The following is a 23,908-nucleotide window of genomic DNA, read 5'->3' as shown; positions in this document are numbered from 1 at the left end:
GGCAAGTGCTTCGTCATATCATTACGCCTGCTGCACCGATGGTACGGCCGCACAGTTCCTTGGTTCTTACGCCGGAAGGAGAGTAGTTCCTAGCCATATAGGCTTGGAAAATCGCAACTTTTCATTTTCCGATCTTAGTACACGGTTTAACTACAGAAGAGTCAAGTTTTAAATAGGAAAAATATTGAAACTCGTTGGTCATTTTGAAAGAAATGCTACTGGACTCATCAGAATCAATGATCTATGCTAAGCTATGCTAAAAGTGGTACCGTCAGACCCGGAGATCGGCTGAATGGATTCGAAAACGGTAAAACTGTTTAACTCTGGGGGAGTTGTAAAATGAGCCTATTTCCAAAAAAAGTGGAATATCCCTTTAAGCCCCCGCCCAAACTAGATGACCCCTGACCTCTGCCCAGTCGTTCCCAGTGTCTCGCTCCTTCACTTCAGGTGTATAAACATACATAAATTTCATAAACAGAATCTTCTCTCACTACAAGTGAGAGACACACATGTGACATTCTTTGAATCATCTATATTTTACTAAAGATCAATGAATATCATAAAATTGCCATCACATACCGTACGCAGAGGAATCACTGAATTTCGCACGTACGATCACACCCATAGATATACATAATAAAGGCTAGATGTCTAACGGCGGAGTCTGGAACGTCATCACCGGCGGCCATCTTGTCACAGGCAAGTTTTCTGGCTCCTGATGTAAGGCGAGTGATCCTAACGATCCACAGATACTCTTATCTCGCTGAAATCTGGACGGATTTACAAATGGATTGGTTTCTTACAAACGTTATTAACGTGGCTATAATTCTGGATGCTTGAACATGTTGAAATATATAATATTATAATTATTCAAAAGTATGCAGTGTCATAACTACATCTCTGATGTTTATAACAAACCAACCCGTTTGAACATCGGTAGAAAATTTAGCAAGTTATGGTTATTTAAAAAGTACGTGCACCATTAAAACACAATGTTGCGAGTGAGCGAGCTGACTGTGACAAGATGGCCGCCAGGTGCGGACGTCTACCTCCATTGGCCAGCAGCGTGGACGAGACATCTAGCCCTTATTATGTATATCTATGATCACACCGGTGTGTGTCATCACACCGTCATCACACCATAATTTAGCAGCATCACGTCATCAGTTGCTAAATTCAAATGTGCTTTCGCGTGTTGGCTGAGCAAGAGACGGACACGCTCAGCGCTTGTCATATATTTATATTAACTATTCAGTGTTTTCAACCACATAATGTTTATTTTAGGTTTCAGACATTTAAAATATAAGAAAACCATACATTTAGAGTTACACACTGATGTCTATGGGAGCGGCAATAATAATCCTTTCCATTATAATTAGACGAAATGTTTTATTCATATCAGAAACACATTGTGTAAGTAACTTTAAAGTTGACTCTATTCTTGTGCCAGGTCACCGGCCGCTTATTGTTGTAAATCCAACAGATCCGGTTCTCTGAACAGCGGCACCCATCGCACATACAACTCAACTAACGCGATTATATTGTCTTTCCAGCTGGCTTTTTGTTTGATTAGGTCCATTGTCTGTCTTGGTTTTCTATTGCAGCTGCACAGCCTGTGTTAAAAATGTTTATCAAGTACAGTACTTTTTTTTTTTTTTTTTACTTAAAGGGATACTTCACCTCTGGAAAGATGCATGTGTATTTAAAATGGGTCATTTATGTAGAAGAAATGTGAAATTAATTTTGAATTTGGAGCCTTCTAGACTGAGAAAAGCCAGAAAATGTATTCGTGGCTCATGTGGATGAAAGACAACAACTCCCAGAATGCACTTACTTCGCTGCCCTACGAGGCCACGCCTACCGGTAAGAGCGCAGTTAAACAACAAGGCAAGGCTACTAGTTGACTCGAAACTTAAAAGACGCCGTTTTATCATGAGTCTCCGTGACGAGTCTGCCTGGGATTGTCTGGAATTGGCCCAAAATGTCCGGGATTCGGCTTTTGCGTTCTACAGTCGCCGTTCCTCATGTTTACTGCGGCGAGCAGGACGAGACTGACGGCCGCGGGAGAACGACTCGAGGCCGGTGGCGGGATTACTGAGAGCGGCAATTTTCGGGAATTTTCTTAGCAATGTTAAAACGCACATTAACCGATCACTTGTTTAGCGTTCATGTAAACACTACATTCAGATTCACCAATCGGCATGAATTCAGTTAGATTGAAACTAAAGGTGTGTGTGTAAACAATGGATGGCGACTGCAGAAAGCAAAAGCTGAATCCCGGACATTTTGGACGATCTCGACGGCCGGACATGTCCGGGAAAAAGAGGATGGTAACTCCTACTAAGCTTTCTCCACAGAACAAGAGCCTGTTAGCTTAGCTCCCAAATAAAGATGGCTGACACTATTTGCCCATTCTGTGAGTGAGATCCCTCTATGGGAGGGCTGAAAACATGCGGATCAGCGCCTCCTACTGGCTGTAGTCTCGAGCCTCTGGACAAAAAAAGCCTACAATTTTATTTGTATCTTTATTTAAGTACATTTTTTCTTTCACTTTTAGGTGCAATATATTTTCATTGAATCATTATTTAAGTTTTTTATTTACTTGTATGTAAGCAGCACAGCGCAGTGTTAATGTTCAAACTGGGGTTTTACACTGTATAAAAAGGGGCTGACAATAATAAATATTCTAGTAATTAGAAATAAAACTGCCTTGTTTTTGAGCTGTGCATAGCTATAGCTGAATAGTTAGGCCTACTACACTAATGTATTTAGTATTGGTCATTATGGTGGTACTTGAAGAGGTGGTACTGGTGTAAAAAGTTTGAGAACCACTGCTTTAGGTTACATTAACCACTTAGCTAACCCTTGTGAAGTGTGAAGTGTGCCTAATTTTACTGAAATTGTGTACTGTAAATCTTAAAAGTATGTCTTTTAAAATAAAACATTTTTCACAGAAAATATATGAACTAAATAAAAGCTCACTTAAAGCAAGCACACTTATGACTGTTTTCTTAACACACTTAAGTACGCTTTTAAAATATGCACTTTGCATTAATGTCAAATTAAAAGTTTTACTGTAAAGTACATTTTAAATCACTATGTTTTAATAATATGTTGTCATGCTTTAAAGAAGTACACTATTTTGATGTGTGGAGTACTTTTTAATTTGAACTGTAGAGTTTTTTGATATTACATTTAATGTTAATATATTTTAAATGTACAAAATTGCAACTTCATCATTACAAATGTGTAACTACAAATATATTCAATAAAACGTGACATATTAGTTTTAATAGATATGACAAAGTATAGTTTAGTTTACCGTAAATGCTTGTCTGCACATTCAGCAGTACTTTAACCATATTTCAATCGACGTAATTATGAAATTACATAAATTACATCTACTTAAAGTCCTAATTAAGCGGGTCAAAAAAACTCTCAATAGTTTAACTAACTGTATTTAATATAAGCTTAAACTCTAGCAAATTTTCATGCAATTGCAATTAACAGTATGTTGCAAAGAAAAGTATACTATTTCACGTTTTAAAGTAAACCTATACTTCTGAAGTAAACTATACTAATGACAGATCACGTCACCCAGATCATGTTAAGGGTGCTCCGATCACAGATCACTGGAAGCAGTATTGGCCGATATGATCACCGATACCAATCACCAAAATAAATAATACTATTCTTAACAACAATGCATTTTAAGTATTAAAATTATGTATTAAATTATGTAGGATTTTTGCAGTAAAATATCCAAAAACCACTAGGCCAATGTTATATATTTTGTTTAGTTGATTACTTAAAATATCCCAAATGTTTCCACCTATTTGTAAATCGTGAGAAAATTGCGATTTTAACCAAGGAAACGGGGCGTGTGAGCAGAGGTGAGGGTGTCGCCAGTCAATGGCGTCATATCCGCGTTACCCTCGGTTTCCGCTCGTACTGCCATAGTAACCATGGCGACAGACGTGGACAACTGGGTTATGTCAGGACACTCACACTGTTGTTGTTTTGTTCAAACATTATGGACCATGGCAAGCAGACTTTGAGACAAAAAGACGACTACAGCGAAGATCAACATCTATCGAGATGCCGAGAGCTCCGCGACTAACTTCGACTCGACAAAGAGTGTTGCATGTACTTTATTAGACAGGTGAGTAAATGTACATAAAACTAATCAATGTTATTTAGCTCAACATGATGAAATGTTAGAATATGATCCGTATGTTATTCTAATGTTGATCTAGCTTACTGCTAGTCTCATATAGCCAACAAACAACCTAACTAACAACATTCAACACACTCAAATGCCGTTAAGTGTGATAGCGTAACTGTTAGAGCGAGTGAGACAGCGCTGCGTTACCTCACAAGTTTCATTCGTCTAATAAACTGACCTGTGTGAGTATAATTCAGCACTTGCGTGTAGTTTGGTAGAATGAAATGTCCATATTCCTTTATATCCGCGGGACTCGCGTTGCGTGTGGCGCTGGTATTGGCTACGTCTCTCATTAGCAATCGCGCCCTGCTTCATACCACAGTCATGTTAAAAACATCAATGTATTCACTCATCCATAAAAGATCCATCAGCTTGATGACAATATCCATAATTCCACTTAATGCTTCAATATACGCCTTTGTTATTGTACGAGGTTAGCGAGTCCTGGCGGCAAAAAATCCTACATATTGTACCTTTAAATAATTAAGCGATGAGAAAGTATCATGAATTTCACAATTCTTTATTTATCACAACATCTTCCATTCCCTCACTTAGAGGTGATTAGGAACAGCATGGAGCTTAACAAATATAGCATTCCTGTGAAATAAATAATAATGATAAAAAACAGAAATCTTTATCAACAGAAAGTAATCAAATTTAAACCAACACTGCATAGTCTTCCCTGTATAAATATATATTAATCCTAGTAACTCTACTAAAGAGCCGTGAGTGATTTTCTCTTTGTCTTTTGATTGTCATTAATAACATACAGTAGCAGGTTTATTAAGCTTCTGTCAATGCACAGATGGCTGAATGCACAGATCCAATATACTGTTACACAAGCGTCTATTTCCCAACTGTTTATGTTCACTTAAGGCATAACAGACGGTTTTTAAACGAATACTGTATTTTCCGGACCATAAGTCGCTCCGGAGTATAAGTCGCATCAGTCAAAAATGCGCCACTAAGAGGAAAATAACCATATATAAGTCGCACTGGACTATAAGTCGCATTTATTTAGAAATTTGTTTCACAAAATCCAAGACGAAGAACAGACATTTATTTTGAAAAGGCAAGTTATTCAGATCCACAATAGCACACAGAACAACAGGCTGAATAGGTATTAACGTAACACATTAACAGTTATTCAGCTGCACAATAGCATAAAGAACATATACCTGGGAGGCTGAATAGGCTAAATTAACATTAGCCAGCGAGTCCAACAAGTTACCGGTAAGCTAGTTCCCCAAGCTCCCGCGATCTCATCCCTCAACACTGAATCCATTGAGTTCTTCCTCGGTGTCGCTTTTGAACATCTCCGCCAACTAGAGCGCCCTCTCGCGGCTGTAGACGGTAATGTTTCCTCTTGGTTCATCTCAGTCAGTATGAATTAATTTTGATATATAAGTCGCACCTGACTATAAGTCGCAGGACCAGCCAAACTATGAAAAAAAAGTGCGACTTATAGTCCGGAAAATACGGTACTCGCCAAGCTGGGCATTTTGAAATATTTACGAGTGTTTTAACTGTTTAGGCACGAACCTGAAACGTCTCGGAGCACACGCACAGAAAGCCGCTTGGAGAACAGTATCTCTTTCACAGCAGCTTAATGCAGTTTTAATAACTCTTATTATCATCAAACAGTAGACTGTATTGCTGATTTGGACGTTAATTGAGTCATGAACTGAGAATTAAAATTTTCCTTGATCTTTTGACAGTTGAAGAGGTTGTTAAAATATAAAAATGATCCTGTAAGTTTCAAAACTTGCTTTGCTTTGTTATTTATGGTGAAAGCATTGGTGAGAATGCAGAAATCGCGTTGCAATGATGAGATCACTGCATTCACGTGATCAACAGACTGTCTGTCATCTGCTCAATGCTCATCACTGCAACCTTTCACGTGATGGGAATAGATACTTTTCACGATTCGTTATTCTCGACAGCTGCAATAGTAAAAAAGTCGTAAAAAGTATTCGAGAGAGTTCCACATGTAGTACTTATTTCATATGCAAAGATGTCAGCCAATCACAGCAGGGGGCGTTTACACTGAAGTCTCACAGCAGACACACACCTTCAAACAGAGCATTCAAATCAAGAGGATAAAATCAGGATAAAAAAATAGCCATTTATTTGTAAATTGTGACAATTTTTGATGTAAAAATCATATAAACTTTTTAAGTGCACCTCAGGAAACATTATAAAATAATTTTTACAAATCCAGTTCATGACCCCTTTCAGCTTGGGCTTTAAGGGAGGAAAGAAAGCGCGCCGCTGTGAAGGAAAGAAAGGCACTAAAATCACACAGCTCTAGTTTCTTGCTGTCATTGCTGTAGGGTTGCTGTCGTTGCAATGTCTCCGCTCTCCGCAAAGAGAGACCCATCCATTTGTGTTATTCTATTTGGTTTTTAAAAAATTTATAATTCTACTATTATTCTACACCATGAAAATAGTAATAATACAGCATGATTAGGGACTCACTTGCTGCAGTTGATGATGATGTCCTCGGGTCGGATGCGGCGTTTCAGTTTGCCCATCTTAGGATGGTCCCCGCGGCCTCTGAACAGACCCGGAGGCTCGATCCGGAAGTTGCCGATCCGCTCCCTGTGGTTGTCCATAACGCAGAATCCATACTCCTGCAGAATGCGTTCATTCTCTTCTTTGGTTTTCTTTGAAAATAAGATGAATTTTTCAGTTTAATGGTCATTTTGTATTTCAGCAGCATGTGTGTGTTGGTGGCATTCTAACCCGTTTCTCCTCTTTTGACATCTGTTTTCTGGCCTCCGATTGTGCTTTAAAGTATTCGTGCATCTCAGTGAAGTCACATTTCTTCAGCTCAGTGATCTTTGACTTCTCCTCTGATGTCATTTCCTTACAAGAAACATTTGTGGGACAATGTTTCTATAAGACACTGTGACAATGTTTCTATAAGAATAATACCATTTCAAACTTTTGCACATTTCCAGCAGTTGATAAAACTATTCCCTTAAAATTCGGCAATTGTGAATAGTATGAGAGCAATAATATTAGAGAAGTAATGTTTTGAAAAGTGTGTTACCTTCCTCCAATCTTTGAAGAAGTTCTTTCTAAATATGTCTTTAGTTGTGTACTCGTGGTCAAGCATTTTTGCATAAAATGTGGCCACTTCCTCGGCACCAGGGCTCAATTTCATGGCCTTTCCTGTGAAACACAAGATAATTATCTCAAAATTTAAAGATATCCTCATTTTACACCACACTATACATGTGTCACAATCATGTCCTGTATAGTTTCGTTTTCTTTGTCACTGTAGTTTCTAATTAGTCTCACGCTTGTTCCTTGTTCTGTTGATTGATTTTCAGAGCCTGAGTTTGCCATGAAGCGAGGGTCTGAGCAAATACCAGAGGCCAATTTCGTCCCCGAGCCTGATGTATAAACGTTGCATACACACAAAATGTAGTTATATTGTATATATACTCAGCTTGCGGGAAGGCAGCCGGAGACGGATGTCCCTGGTAGAGAGCCAGACCTTCTGCCCTGGATGGTAAATGGGTATCGCAGCCCTTCTTGCGTCGGCCTGGATCTTGTGTCTCCGTACTGCCCTCTGAAGGTGGATATGAGTCCCACACCCTTCTCTCTCTCCTGGAACCAGTAGTTCACAGCTGGAACGTCTGATGGCTCACCTGACTGGGGAAACATGGGCGGTTGGTAGACGAGTATGCACTGGAAGGGAGTAATCCTGGTGGTGGTCTGACGAAGGGAGTTCTGTGCATACTTGGCCCATGGTAGGAAACGGTTCTAATTGTGTTGGTGGTTGTGGCAGTATGACCACAGGTAAAGTCCGATTTCCTGGATCTTGCGTTCTGTTTGGCCGCTTGTCTGAGGGTGGTATCCTGAAGACAAGCTTACCGACACCCCGAGCAGATGGAAGAAGGCTTTCCACACACATGACGTAAACTGTCTTCTGGCAGTCCATAGTTATGAAATACATGCCTCAGCAGTCTCCAGAGTGGAAGGTAGACCTTTAAATGGGATGAGCTTACAGGCCTTAGAGAAACAGTCAACTACAACCAGGATGCATGTTTGTGTCAGAGGGAGGTAAGTCTGTGTGGAAGTCGATGCCAAGGTCAGACCAGGGTAAAATGGACTGCATTTATATGGTAAATGGACTGCATTTATATAGCGCCTTCACAGACCCAATGGCCACCAAAGCGCTTAACATGTTGCCTCACATTCATACACCGACGGTGGTGTCAGCCATGCAAGGCGCCATCCAGCTCGTCGGGAGCAGCTGGGGTTAGGTGTCTTGCTCATGGACACCTCGACACAGGTGGAACCGGGGGTAGAACCACCAACCTTCCGGCTTGTAGACAACCTACATGAACCACTGAGCCACTGCCGCCCTATTGGGAATGGGTAATGGTTGTAGTTTTCCTTCTGGAAGGTGACTTGAAATAACATATGTGGAACAGCCTCAGACCAAACGTTGTACGTCCTGGGTCATACTGGGCCACCAATAACCTTCAATTGAATAGGGTGAGGAATAAGCCCCATCTGGCTTGAGGTGGGTTCAAATGGAATAGCATTTGAACCTACGGTGGTCTATAATCACCTGAAATGAGTGGTTTGCTCCCTCCAGCCAATGTCTCCATTCTTCTAGTGCGAATTTGATGGTGAGGAGCTCACGGTTCCCGATGTCAGAATTTTGCTCAGCCAGGTTCAGTTTCATTGAAAAGAAGGCACATGGATGAAGAGCAGCTGAGTCACCCTGCCGCTGAGAGAGTACTGCTTCCACTCTGCTGGTGGATGCGTCCACATCTACGACAAAGGGGAAGTCAGGATCGGGATGTTTAAGGGTACAAAGAGAGCGGTATAAAAGGCATTCTTCAGCTGTGGGAAAGCACCGGTGGCTGCTGGATTCCAGGACAGAGACTTGGGCCGGTTCCAGAGGAGTGTGGTCAATGGTGCAACGATTTGACTGAAGTTTTAATAGAAATGGGCAAATCCTAAGAAGCGTTGTAATTCTTTGACAGAAGTGGGTTGTGGCCAGTCTTTAAGTGACCTTCCCCTGGTCCATCTGCATGCCAGATCCATCAATTATGTAACCGTGGAATTGGATGGAGGGACGATGGAATTTGCACTTTCCCAATTTTAGGTAAAGGTGGTGCTCCCTGAGTTGTTAAAGGACCCGCGCAACGTGCCTGCAGTGTTCAACCAGATTCTGAGAATCGATGAGATGTAGATGAATCGATGAGAATGTCATTGATGTAGATGATAACGAATTGCTGGAGCTTGTCTTGGAAGGCCTCATCCATGTAAGGCTGGAACACAGAAGGTGAGTTAGTCAACCCGTACGGCATAACTCGGTACTCATAGTGGCCTGATGGTGTTACGAAAGCGGTCTTTCATTCATCATATTTCCTAATTCAGATTATAGGTCCTGCGCAGATCCAGTTTGGAAGAGTGAGTGCCTCTCAGTTATTCCAGGGCTGATGGCACCAGGGAAAGAGGATAGCGATACTTGATTGTTTAATAGTTGAGAGCCCTGTAGTCAATGCACAGCCGCAAGCCTCCGTTCCTCTTGGCAATAAAGAAGAAGCTCTTAATAGCAAGCTGCTGGAGGAGGCTCTTTGAAATGAAGTTTCCCGCTGAGCCGTGCTGAAGGTGTGTTGCTGGAATCCGTGACAATATGGTTATTTTGGGGAGGAGACGGGGTGGAGATGCATCTTCCACTGACTGGGTTATAACGTACATTTTGCGGCGGTTCTGTGTCACGGTTCTTCTTCTGATTTATCTATACAGCACCCATGACAACACGCTGACTGATAATCAATTTTACTCAATGATATTTATTTTTTACTTTTCTAACTAATTTGTCTTTTTTTTATTTTATATACCAGTTAAATTTATGAATGGAGAGTCTCTAAAAAAATAGTACCCAAAAACACTCTTCACAGCAACAAACATAACATTTTAACAGGCAAATTACCTTAAAGTTGTGCTTTTTCGGATTTTACATTTCATGTAGTGTTTATAGTTGTTTGTGAATGTAAAAGGTCTGCAAAGTTTTAATGATCAAAGTGCAGATAAACTGAGTTATTGTGTCCCAAACGAAAGAACCGATTCTGAACTGCCTAAAGTCTTACTTCCTGCATGAACCTACGTAGGTTTGTGACACATTTGCATAGTACCAGCCTATGGGTCTTCAATGGCTGAGCGTGAACTACGTGAACTACTTTGCCTCTCCCTTTGGTTCGTATTTTCAACATTTCCAGAAGACACTGTTTTCTGTGATGCGAATCCACAACTTTAAGTTCAAGTATTTTTATTGTAATTTCTCTCCTAACGGGGGGAGAAACAAAACACAGCGTGACGCAAGTGTTTTTTGCTAGTTTCAGTTCGACGCAGTTATCATTTTCACGTCCTGCACCACGTTGTTTAAATAGCAAATGCATTTGCACCCATTTTAGCACTCATTGGCGTGCTGGTCTGAAAACGAGGTGTGTTCAGGCGCATTATTGGTGCGTTGCTATTTTGTGGCAACAGGAATAGACTGCGCCATTGACCAACTGAAACCTGGTCTAAAGTCAATGGCGCAATATTTATTTATTTTTGTTATTTAAAGAGCGCGTTAGTAATGTGCGCCAATAAGCAGGTCCACAACGCGCGTACACTCTGCTTATTAAACACACAGGGACGCACAGCAGCACACAAACATGCCAAATATTAAAATTAAAAGGATTGCAATGTAAAAGATTATTATTGTGTACATAAAGATATGGAGGAATCCGGCTTGTCCCTTAGATGGTCTGTTTGCGCACTTTTACCTCATACACGAGTAGGCTATTTCCATTTGCACTCTGGAGAAGCGTTCGTTCTTACTGTTACTGTAATTTCCTATTATCACTGTAAAGCTGCTTTGAAACAATCTATATTGTTAAAAGCGCTATATAAATTAAGGTGACTCGACTTGACACTTCTGAATCTTCTTCCAGATGTCAGTAGGCAGAGCCATCCTGCCCTTCACAATTCTGGTGGCTCTTTTAATGCACTGGACTTTGTATATGTCCTCCATAGATGGAAGTCTGGACACAATGATGTTCTGGCAGACTTTACCACCCTCTTGTCAGCAGCAGGGACTGTTAAGGGACTGATTGTTGTTTGTGTGCCGAGGTCGATGTCTCTCACCTCCTCTCTGTACACTGTCTCGTTGTTATGTGAGATTAGTCCCACCACTGTTGTATATCGTCAGCGAACTTGATGATGTGATTGTTCTGATGCTGAGCAATACAGTAATGGGTGAGTAGTGTAAACAGTGTGATGTATTCTCGTGGATCCTCTACTGTTAGTGAGAAAGTCCAAAACTCAGTTGCAGAGCGTGGCAGAGTTTACTGATGAGTGTCTGTGGCAGAATAGTAATAAATGCTGAACTTTAATGCACTTCTAAAGGATGAGGACTCGCGCTGGAATTGATACGGTAAAACCAACGCCATCGTTACTGTTCATATCACTGTGTATCAAGTGCTGAGGAAGATCTGGAGCTGAAGATCAGATATGCTAATTACCATTTTGTTTGAAACAAGCTGTAAGCCAGGGTTCCTCAAATTCGGTCCTGGAGGGCCACTGTCCTGCACAGTTTAGCTCCAACCCTGATCAAACACACCTAGCTGTGAGTTTCTAGTGATCCTGAAGACATTGATTAGCTTGTTCTGGTGTGTTTGATCAGTGTTGGAGCTAAACTCTGCAGGACAGAGTTTGAAGAACCGTGCTGTAAGCAGTAGACCAATCACAACATACATCCATCTGACCAATCAAAGCAGAGTAGACCAATAACAACAGACTGGGTCATCTGGCCAATCAGAGCAGAGTAGACCAATCACAACATACATACATCTGACCAATCAGAGCAGAGTAGACCAATCACAACAAACTGGATCATCTGACCAACCAGAGCAGAGTAGACCAATCACAACAGACTGGGCCATCTGACCAATCAGAGCAGAGTAAACCAATCACAACAGACTGGGCCATCTGACCAATCAGAGCAGAGTAGACCAATTACAACAAACTGGGCCATCTGACCAATCAGAGCAGAGTAAACCAATCACAACAGACTGGGCCATCTGACCAATCAGAGCAGAGTAAACCAATCACAACAGACTAGGCCATCTGACCAATCAGAGCAGAGTAAAACAATCACAACAAACTGGGCCATCTGACCAATCAGAGCAGAGTAAATCAATCACAACTAAACTGGATCATCTGACCAACCAGAGCAGAGTAAACCAATCACAACAGACTGGGCCATCTGACCAATCAGAGCAGAGTAAACCAATCACAACAGACTAGGCCATCTGACCAATCAGAGCAGAGTAAACCAATCACAACAAACTGGGCCATCTGACCAATCAGAGCAGAGTAGACCAATCACAACTAAACTGGATCATCTGACCAACCAGAGCAGAGTAGACCAATCACAACAGACTGGGCCATCTGACCAATCAGAGCAGAGTAAACCAATCACAACAAACTGGGCCATCTGACCAATCAGAGCAGAGTAGACCAATCATAACATACATCCATCTGACCAATCAGAGTAGAGTAGACCAATCACAACAAACTGGGCCATCTGACCAATCAGAGCAATTTTTTTTTATTATAAAAAATTGTAAGTGTTTATTTTTTTTTACCTTAGATGTAAGTAAACTTACTGTAGGAGACCTCAAAAAAATGAGGAACCTTTAAAATAGTATAATTGGGTATAATAGTAACTTTTTTTAAACAAATATCAAATTGTAATTTAATCTCTAATTATTTTAGGATAGTATTGCATAGTATTTGACTAGAACAGGATAGCAAACAGCTGGTGGGGTCAAAGGCCAACGCTACTCACCATCATAATAAAACCTGATATGGCCTGGCAGGGGTTCGTATGGCGGGGGGAACACAGGACCTTTGTGTTCCAGAAACTTCCATTTGGAGCCATCTGTGTGTCTCTCCTCCTCCCACCTGAGTAACAGAGGAAGAGAAAGACAGATATTGCATAAATGATGAAGGGAGCGACATTTCAAGACGAGTACAGATTTGTCTCAATTTCCAATTTTCATGTCTCACCATTTCCACTTCTCCTCCGGCTCGTTTTTGGCTTTCTTTCTCCCTCCAGTGGTGTCTTTCTTTTCCTCTTTCGTCCTCTTCTTTGGTTTCCTTGTTTCCTGGGTCAGTGAGATATGACGTCAGTAACAGCCCAAAGCCAAAGTGAAGGAGTACATATAGTTCAAGAGAAAGAGTGATGTTTACCTCCCTCTCCTCATAGTCACTGTCATCTTCCTGTCTACGCTTTTTCACTTTATTCTCATTCTCCACTTTTACCTTTTTGGGCTTGTGTTTATACCTGCTTTACAAATAGAAAGCACTATGGTTTTACATGCCATATGCTAGGGCCCCATCCACACTACTGCGTTTTCGTTTAGAAACTAGGGCTGCACGATATGAGGAAAAGCTGCGATGTGCGATAACATTGTTTAATATTGCGATGACGATATGACTTGCGATAAATGTGATTGTTAACTATACTGTTCTCATGTCTTAGTGCTTTAATAGGTTCTTTGCGTGATAGGTCAAACGTTTATTACCTGCCTGGTTCAGAATACACGATTTTAATGCGATTTTGGCACGATCCGTTTGACGTATGGGTGTCGTGGAGATTCGTAATAAAGACAACGGGCGTCTGGACGCAAGATTCGATCGTTTCATCTCGTATAGTGTGTCATAGTGGGCGACAACCTACGTCGCGTCTGCGATGCTTTGCGACAGAAAGACTATAGCATGTTTAATTATTTAACGGTCCTCCACGACGGGTTGAATATGTGAGCGAGGCGAGACGTGAGTGCAACAGTGAGTGTGTGTGTGCGCCAGTGAGCGTGTGTGTGTGCGTGAGTGAGCGAGGGACAGTGAGTGTGTGTGTCTGTGCGTGCGTGCGAGTGAATGTGTGTGTGTGACGGCACGCGATGACTGGTCGGAAAGCAACGTGTAGTCTGACATGTTTCTTGTCCACGACAAGATTTTAGGAGTCAAAAACGTGTAAGTTAGTGCTAATCTGAACCAGGCATTATTCATCGTGTCAGGCTGTCTGTTGCGATGTGTTCATCGCGGGAGTTCATATCGCGATGACGATGAAAATTCGATGTATCGTTCAGCCCTATTAGAAACGCAGACCTTTTGCGAAGTTTGCACCTCCCGTCCAGACTACAACGGCAAAAAAACGAAGATCTAAAATGGAGAAGTTTAGAACAGTGTAAACGGCTCTATGATTGGGTGTCATCAGTCATGGCGTATCCTTCCCTGATTCGTCAGACACCCATCACATGACCCGTCCCGGGAAGAAAACATAGCCTGGACTACGTAACGTTAGTGACTGCAACATGGATAACGAATTACAAGCGTTACTGACTTTGATGTCTTTGCTAGCAGCTGTTTACAATGCTATAACTGCCTACATGCGCCTGTTTACACCGGCACACGCATGCCCAGTGTTGGTGAATGGTCACGTGATCTGTGTTTTCAGTCGTTTTAATGTGGACTGAGATCAATTCTAATACGCAGCTAAAACGCTGGTGTGGACGGAGATCGTATTCGTTTTAATTCTCCATTTCTAAACTAAAACGCAGTAGTGTGGATGAGGCCTAAGGATCATGGGAACAGATCTTATTGCACATACTCGTCTTCATCCCGCTCTCTCTTGAGTGACTTCTCATGTTTGATGGAGTGATGATAGCCGTTATCCTCTTCCACTTTAATTGACGGTGGGCTGAAACAAGAGACATTATTTTTACAACATTTTTCGTTTTGATTAGATGTTCAGCAGTTTATCTTTGTTTATATATAAAAGGGATGGGCAACGATTAATCGCGATTAATCGCATCCAAAATAAAAGTTTGTGTTTAAATAATATATGTATGTGTACTGTGTATAATTATTTTGTATATATAAATACACACACATGCATGTATATATTTAAGAAAAATGTGTTATTTATATATAAAATATTTATATTTATATATAATATAAATTATGTATAAATATATACATGCCAATAGTTCTTAACCCTTTAGAACCGAATGTGTCGTCGCCGACACAGATCAGCAAGCTTATTCATTGTACCGTAACTCTTCAACCGTTTGCACTATCAAAACCATTCAAATTGCCCCTGACAAAAGACAACATGCGCTTTTCGGCAATATACAGCTTATTATGGTAATTTCATGCTTTCTGTCAGCAAATGACAGAGGGCTTTCTGGCAGAGCGGGAAGGAAGGATTTGAACCGAGAGATACAGAGCGCGGCAGGTTAGAGTGTTCGGATTGCATAAAATAATAAAAGACACGAACAAAGAAGTGGTCGACAGCAGAAGAGGGGATTGGGATGATTTTTAATGAAACTTGGGAGGCGGATGGCCGTTACTTTTTCACGTATCTTTACATGTGTATGTGTGCGTGCCTAATATGAATGGACGCATTTGTATGTGTGCGTGTATGAAAAAAAAGTGTCCTAAATGAAAACTGTGCAACCCAATGTCACAAAAAAAGACTTGTATAGTTGTATTATACTTCATTTTTCAACTTTAAAGTGTTAGTTTCTTTCGTTCGTGATTTTTCTGTTTTTTTCTAAATAAAAATCGGAAAATGTATTCTTGTTTTTATTTTATTTTAGTCTATTTAAATTCTATTTACAAACTCACCACACACAATAATGGTCAATAACTGTAATTTGTTGAAAGCTAATCTTTTTCTGAAAAAGATGACACCTTGCACATTTGCACACAGAATTTTACGGTCAAAAAATCTAAATATGTGAAAAACACCCATTTTAGCTTCAGGTTCTAAAGTGTTAAATATATACATGCATGTGTGTGTGTATTTATATATACAAAAAAAGTATACACAGTACACATACATATATTATTTAAACACAAACTTTTATTTTGGATGAGATTAATCACGATTAATCGTTGCACATCCCTATACAATGTGGAAATTTAACCATTGCGGCACATCGCTGTCTTACCTTGCAAAGCCATTCTCTTTATCTCGATATTTCCCATCAGAACCATGGAACTTCACAAGAAAACAAAAACACACCCAAAAATAAGATGTATAAACACATAAAGCATGTTAAAATACTCAGAGACAACACAAATATTTCATTCATTATATTATTTGTAACTCTTTGGTATAGTACAATTGAATCGACCTTTTCTTCTTTTCGCTTTTCTTTATGCTTAAGTTGCTCTTTTTCTTTCTCTCGATGCTTCTTCTCTGAAGAGCTTCTGTGTTCGCTGTAAAACAAATGGAAAAAGATGAGATTCTCCTTTAGGACAAGAGATTAAAGAATCTCCAAATGAATAATGCCAACCAAACAGCATGACTGCCAGCAACTACAGCAGATCCATATTACAAAGCCTAAAAAATAATAAGATATAATCATCTGCTAGACCTGAAAGTACAGGGAATGTGTTGTACACAATGTTAGAATTATTAATGTTGTACCTGTTGCCGTTCTTTGAGTTGTCTCGCTCTCTCTGGTGTTCTTTGTCTTTATATTTGTCCTTGTGTTTGTGTGAATCTGAGTCAAAAACAATAGCCTAGTTTTATAAAGACTTGCCAGATTTAGACACAAAATCCACAAAAATCCATTTTATTTGATTTAAAATGTAAAAAAATTGGACTATGATACATTTTAAGACTCCTCAAATGTATGTGATATTTTACTTAATATAGAATCATGTAAATGGCATAAATCAAACTTTATCACACTGCATGATACTACATCAAAACAATTACCAGTATATTGTGTTTTTATGGGATTTTACTAACAATAAAGTGACAGAACAAAGCCACAATAGTACCTTGTTGTACATAGGAATATGGTTCTCATAGATTGTCGGTATATACTGTATATTTAGGAAGTAAATCAAATTATAATTATAAATATTATACATATGTCCCCATTATGGGTATTAAGCCTAATAATCATACACTTAAGTTTTAGTTTAAAAGCATTAGACTTTCATTTTTAAGTTTTGTATGGCTGTTTTAAATATTTAAAAACTTACAACAGTGATTGGCATAAAACATATTACTCACAGAGTTTGAATAACACTTATTGGAGCAAAATATCACATAAATGTACTGGTCGTGTACAAAAGCATTGTGCTGCTCTCATTCCTGCTTTTGTGCTGCTGAACCATTCAAAAACATCTAACCAGCTTTCTTTTATGAAATTAGTTAAACATGATGCTTTGGCAGTACACTAAATTATGAAGCCAAAGCCAATCTAATGACTGTGAAGAGGGTTTGTTTACCAGCTCATAAGCATAGATCAACATATTAATCTCTTAAATTTACTTTATGAGCATACTTCCCAAATAAACAAGTGACTGATATGAGCAAAATGAAATGGCTCAAGTATGTGTTTGGCCAGAGCCATTGAAAAACAGTTGCAACATGCTTTGATGTCGCAGTCACATGGTTCATGGAGCTCAATAGTGCCTAACAACTCAAAATATTTGCAGCAACATCTGGTAAAAATTAAGGCATAATGTGCATTGATTACTACACTTTACAGTAGCGTTGTATTCTGGTGAGAGATAAAAAGACAACATTATTAATAACACTCATACTCCTTAGTAGTTAAAGGTGACGTAACACCTTAAGGCTAACTTTTATCTTTTTTGTAATAAATAATATTTGTGCAATATTTATGATCCATTAATGACCATTTAAAATATATATTTTTTGAACTATGTGAACTATTGGTTTGGAACTATTGGTTGCTTGGAACTATTGGTTGTTTGTAACTATTGGTTGATTGGAACTATTGGTTGATTGGAACTATTGGTTGCTTGGAACTATTGGTTGTTTGTAACTATTGGTTGATTGGAACTATTGGTTGATTGGAACTATTGGTTGTTTGTAACTATTGGTTGATTGGAACTATTGGTTGATTGGAACTATTGGTTGATTGGAACTATTGGTTGATTGGAACTATTGGTTTGGAACTATTGGTTGTTTGTAACTATTGGTTGTTTGTAACTATTGGTTGATTGGAACTATTGGTTGATTGGAACTATTGGTTGATTGGAACTATTGGTTGTTTGGAACTATTGGTTGATTGGAACTATTGGTTGATTGGAACTATTGGTTGATTGGAACTATTGGTTGTTTGGAACTATTGGTTGTTTGGAACTATTGGTTGATTGGAACTATTGGTTGTTTGAAACTATTGGTTGATTGGAACTATTGGTTGATTGGAACTATTGGTTGTTTGTAACTATTGGTTGTTTTAAACTATTGGTTGTTTGTAACTATTGGTTGTTTGTAACTATTGGTTGTTTGTAACTATTGGTTGTTTGGAACTATTGGTTGTTTGTAACTATTGGTTGTTTGGAACTATTGGTTGCTTGGAACTATTGGTTGTTTGGAACTATTGGTTGTTTGTAACTATTGGTTGTTTGGAACTATTGGTTGATTGGAACTATTGGTTGATTGGAACTATTGGTTGTTTGGAACTATTGGTTGTTTGGAACTATTGGTTGCTTGGAAATATTGGTTGTTTGTAACTATTGGTTGATTGGAACTATTGGTTGTTTGGAACTATTGGTTGATTGGAACTATTGGTTGATTGGAACTATTGGTTGTTTGGAACTATTGGTTGTTTGGAACTATTGGTTGTTTGTAACTATTGGTTGTTTGTAACTATTGGTTGTTTGGAACTATTGGTTGTTTGGAACTATTGGTTGTTTGTAACTATTGGTTGTTTGTAACTATTGGTTGTTTGTAACTATTGGTTGTTTGGAACTATTGGTTGTTTGGAACTATTGGTTGTTTGGAACTATTGGTTGTTTGGAACTATTGGTTGTTTGGAACTATTGGTTGTTTGGAACTATTGGTAGAGTATGTAGGCTTATGAGTGCCCTCAAACTGATCTCATAGCATCACTGTTCCTCCACAATTATGTGTTTGTAAGGGTAAGGCACTTTGAAGGGGGTGTTTAGGGAGTAATATCAGTGTACATGAGGTTCAACAGCAACTGTAAAGAGAGATAAGAAGCCACAACGACTGCAGACAGAGCAAACCTTCACTAATGCTGGAATTCAACATTCTTTAATGCTTCAGAACTACAAGCAATTATTCGCATTTTGCAATCTATTGTATGTCATTGTCTCTCTCTAGCGCTCTCTCTCTCTCTCTAGCGCTCTCTCTCTAGCGCTCTCTCTCTCTCTCTCTCTCTCTCTCTCTCTCTCTCTCTCTCTCTCTCTCTCTCTCTATATATATATATATATATATATATATACACTGTATATATACACACACCAGTCAACAGTTTTAAAAGAATCCTGAAAAAAAATGATCAACATTGATAATAATAATGAGAAATGTTTCTTGAGCATCAAATCCTCATATTATACTGATTTCTGAAGGATCATGTGACACTGAAGACTGGAGTAATGATGCTGAAACTTCAGCTTTGATAACAGGAATAATTAAAATATATTAAATAGAAAACAGTTATTTTAAAATGTCATAATATTTTACAATATTATTATTATTATTTTATTTTTTATTAAAATAAATGCAGCCTTGGTGAGCAGAAGAAACTTATTTTAAAGGGTAACTAAACCCCTGGTCAGACCCTAACTCCACCCACTGGCAATATTTAAAAAATCCTGGAAAAATGGGCAGAGCCCAGCGGAGACAGGGGTGACGAACCGAGGGCAAAAAAAAAAAAAAAAAAAAGGTGTTATCGTTTACAATTACAGTCTTATATTCAGTAATTTTAGAGATTTTAAAATGTTTATAGATATTATCAGGGTGCGATTTGTGAAAAAAGCAGAGGGGGGGATGTTTTGAAACATTTTTATTCATAAAAATAAATCATGAGAACATGAACTTCATCACTGCATGTGCAGGAATTGTAAAATCTTTTCTCTTATTAACTGAAGTAGCCTAACGCAATATTTTTACTCTATAGCTTATCTTTCCTCACATATATGAACTGTGATCATGCAATAACGTTAACTTTACATAGCGATGCTGAGCTACAGTGAAATGATAGAAAAGACATTATCTGTGTTAGCAATTCGCCTCATTCGCGCAAACTGGAGTAGAATGAGGCTCGCGTCTACAGCGTCGCGCTAAACACCGCGCCACAGGACCTCTAGACGCGCGTAACCGCGTCTTTACATTGACTTTACATTGAAATCACTCGCGCCAGACGCTCAAGAGTGAGTGAGTAATCATTTTTAAATAAAATTGACTTTAATCAAACCACGGATCCGTGATAAGTTCTGTGATCCGTCTCGCCACTAGTGTAGTAGCACTATGATCACTTTGAGGGGAGGATAAAGTGGGGATAAAAATAATTAAGCAGAGGCAGGGATACATTGACCAGAAAGAGGGAAATCCCACGCATCCCCCCTTGGCAAATCGCACCCTGGACATTATTAGTCAAACGAATATTCTCACAAAGCAAAGAATGCAGCGCGAGCTCGTGCTAGGGGCGCGGGTAGTGAGCCGTTAGCAGAGCCATCATACGTCACACGGCACCACAACTTATAGGAAAATGCAACTGCAGTAGCCACCGTTCAACCTGAAGAGGGCAGCACTCCGACTCCACGTGAACCAAAACTACTTTTCTCCAGTGTTGTGACGTATTTCCAAGTGAAAGTGAATATTGAACTGAGGGCAGGGTTTTACTTTAGCGCTCCTCCTCTCCATCTCTGCTCATAGCAGAGTAACGGTTTGAGGAGGGGAGTGATCGAGCGTTTTCAACCCAAGCCGTCAAACCGACGTCATCAGAAAAGGAACGACATTCCAGACCGAAAGTAACTTTCCAGATTTCGATTAAAGATTACCACGGCAAACTATTTTTTCTGTGTATTAACTTGCACAAATGAATTGTCCACCACAATACTAGTATTATGCACTAACAAAGTAAATAGGGTCAATTTTGAGTTCATGTCGACTTTAAAAAGTCCATACAGATGGGGGCCATTTGAGCAAATAAAACAAGCATATTATGTTCATTACTCCCATCCACATTAATTTTGTGTTTAATCACTGTTATGAGGGGTCCTTGGAAAATGTTCTACCCTACAAGGGGTCCCTGCTGGCCCCAAAAAGTTTGAGAACCCCCATAGTATTACCATGCTATATTCTGGTACTACCATTAATTATGTACTACGGTACTAAAATCTCAGTACTTTTTAGTTAATGTTACTACTACTATAAACATAGTTTTGGTGAAATGTCATTAGTTAGTTAAATATCAGGACTTTAACGTAAAAATAAATTACATGGCAAAAAAGAGAGCAAAACCTTTCATAATATGATTTTACAGTAACAACTGTAGTACTGTGAGCCACTTGTCTGTTACATGAGTTATTGCTGCTCATATTCAGAAGAGAAAATGGCGCAGAGACTAAGTCCTCACGCAACCTTTCCCCACTTTCAGCGGCCAAATGCAGCCCGTTACCCTTCAAAATCCACACGATGACAGTGATTTTCCGATAATCGATCTGCTACTCTATGTGATTGTGATCTCAGTGTGAGGCATTTCAGGGGTCAAGAGTGGTTTTGCAGCGCTGTTTCTGAACAATAGACAGCAGAGAGAGCGGCTGACGGGACTTAGTCTCTGACGCCATTTCTGCTCCATCTCACTGTCAGTGTCACGAGCGCGCTTCATCACCTGTAAACACACACTTACTGCAGTCCACAGAGCCCGACTCCATCTGAAACACACATGTACACAGCACTTAAACATGCCATGTCGCATTTCAGTAACAAAAAATCATGCAATTAGACGATATACGCGCATAAAGTTGGCGTTGCGCTATTAAAATATGCACAATCGTAACTATTCGTTTGTAAAGTTTACGTACAATTTTTTACTTAAAATAAATATAACGTTATCCTGCGAGAATAGTTTAATTAAGATACATGTTCGAAATGTGGTACCTGATGGCGTTTATGTGCATGATCTCCACTCATGTTGAGACTCTGAAGATGAAGAATAAGATAATGATGAAGGTATTATCTAGAAATGACAAAGATGCCGGTATTTTAAAAGCTGGGACAAAATGATGACTGTCGTCGAGAGTTAAGTCTGGCTGTACCGCTACTGCGCATGCGCGGCATGCCTGCGTTTAAAACGCGACGAGTTCACAGGATCCTAAAGACTCTTCAACTACTGTTAGACGAGACCACAACATTACGCAAACTCACATCTCAAGTTAAAATCTAAAGATTTTTTTTTCTTCTTCAAACAGCTATCTCAAAACCCCCTTACAAAAAAAAAAAAAATCACTATTATAGGGGTCCAAGCATTGGTGGAGGAAAAAATGAATTTTAATATTATGCTTGCTGCCTCAGTATTTTCTGTGCAGGGGTAAACAAAGCAACATTTTATTTTATAGTTGCTAGAGCTTATAAGATATCTTTGTGTTTGTGCTCTTGTGTGATTCCAAAAATCATTATCATAAAGTGACCACTAAAATAATTAATATAACTGTTGACGTGATCTGATGAAAAATTATAATTACTAATGATACTTCCTCATGTAAACAACGCATATTTCGTTTATAAAATATAGGTAGTCAATGAAATTTAGAATAATATATTGCTGAATTAGGAGATTACGGAGGGCTGTATGAGTACAATAATAACACATAGGCATTATTGTCAGACATTAATTAATCAGGAAATGGCAATTTAGTTTATCATTTAGTAATATAGGCATCAGTAGGCTACCTATAAAAAAAATAAGAAAGTTTTAAGTGGTTCTTATCTTATTGATGTGGAAAGGAAATACGTACTATCAATAAAAGCGGTTTAATAAACCATAAATATTATTGTTCATTATATTTTACAAGAAAATATTTGAAATGTTAATGTCAAGTGACAAGAACAATTGTAATTTTTTTTTGTCCCAACTGATAAAACAACAACAACAAAAAATGGGGAGGAAAAGGTACAGGCTATAGGCTATGGCTGAACTAAAGTAGCCTACTAAACCAAAACCAATATGTTGAACTGGTTTGGTCACTTGGCAGCCAAGCCCGACTTTGTTAAAAAACTAAATTAGACAAAATTATGTGTTCAGTGTTTTTTTTAATGCCCAATAAGAAGCGTTTCTACAAATATTTTTTTAATTTAGAATTATCCGTTTTTCCCCCTCTCCCAGACTCCTCAGACCACTTGGTCAGATTTGCACCACATTTGGGACGCATCTTCATCTCGAGACCCTCATGACAAAACATCCAAATAGGAAATTCTGAGGACAAACAATTCACACAACATTTTGCCCATAGTAGGCGCTAAAACTGAAAAACCCTCATAACTCCTGAAATGTATGTTCAATACAGTACGAGTCGTTTTTGTGGCAATAGTGACAAAAACAACTGAACAATGAAACCACACTGTATACATAATTCTCTAGACCATTACTATATGGTGGAGAATATTTATTTTGTCCTCAAATACATGACTGGAACAACCAAATGTGTGGGAGACCACATAGTGTGTACACGGATCTGCCGTAAACATGCCTAAAATCACGTGGTTGCTGCCCAAACAGCTCTGATTCTGCAACTTCCTGCAACTTGCTAGGCGAGGCTTCCATGGATCAGGTTTGTTGGTCCAGCACACCCTAA

General features: G+C 39.1%; 1 protein-coding gene across 4 annotated transcripts in view; it reads right to left on the bottom strand.

The window, feature by feature from the left end:
• top1b (DNA topoisomerase Ib) overlaps positions 1 to 22,391 on the bottom strand; it is a 32,099-nt gene extending 9,708 nt beyond the window's left edge. Inside the window, exons 1-12 of one of the 4 annotated variants that reach the window (XM_079588222.1) lie at positions 22,215 to 22,391; positions 21,964 to 21,988; positions 16,746 to 16,821; positions 16,450 to 16,534; positions 16,264 to 16,313; positions 14,919 to 15,008; positions 13,499 to 13,595; positions 13,316 to 13,413; positions 13,095 to 13,210; positions 7,281 to 7,402; positions 6,971 to 7,093; positions 6,704 to 6,891 (exon numbers count right to left, since the gene is read on the bottom strand). In XM_079588222.1, coding sequence (XP_079444348.1) covers positions 6,704 to 6,891; positions 6,971 to 7,093; positions 7,281 to 7,402; positions 13,095 to 13,210; positions 13,316 to 13,413; positions 13,499 to 13,595; positions 14,919 to 15,008; positions 16,264 to 16,313; positions 16,450 to 16,534; positions 16,746 to 16,821; positions 21,964 to 21,988; positions 22,215 to 22,247 — 1,103 coding nt within the window. In that variant the 5' untranslated portion in view covers positions 22,248 to 22,391. Of the gene's footprint in view, positions 1 to 6,703; positions 6,892 to 6,970; positions 7,094 to 7,280; positions 7,403 to 13,094; positions 13,211 to 13,315; positions 13,414 to 13,498; positions 13,596 to 14,918; positions 15,009 to 16,263; positions 16,314 to 16,449; positions 16,535 to 16,745; positions 16,822 to 21,945; positions 21,989 to 22,214 lie in introns of all 4 variants that reach the window. The other 3 variants (XM_079588223.1, XM_079588220.1, XM_079588221.1) reach the window with 3 other exon arrangements.
• Positions 22,392 to 23,908: the final 1,517 nt, after the last annotated feature.

This window comes from Phoxinus phoxinus (assembly GCF_949152265.1).
Source record: "Phoxinus phoxinus genome assembly, chromosome: 18".
Lineage (NCBI taxonomy): Eukaryota > Metazoa > Chordata > Actinopteri > Cypriniformes > Leuciscidae > Phoxinus > Phoxinus phoxinus.
Note: the sequence above shows the minus strand (reverse complement) of the source record. Positions and strands in the feature narration are given on the sequence as shown.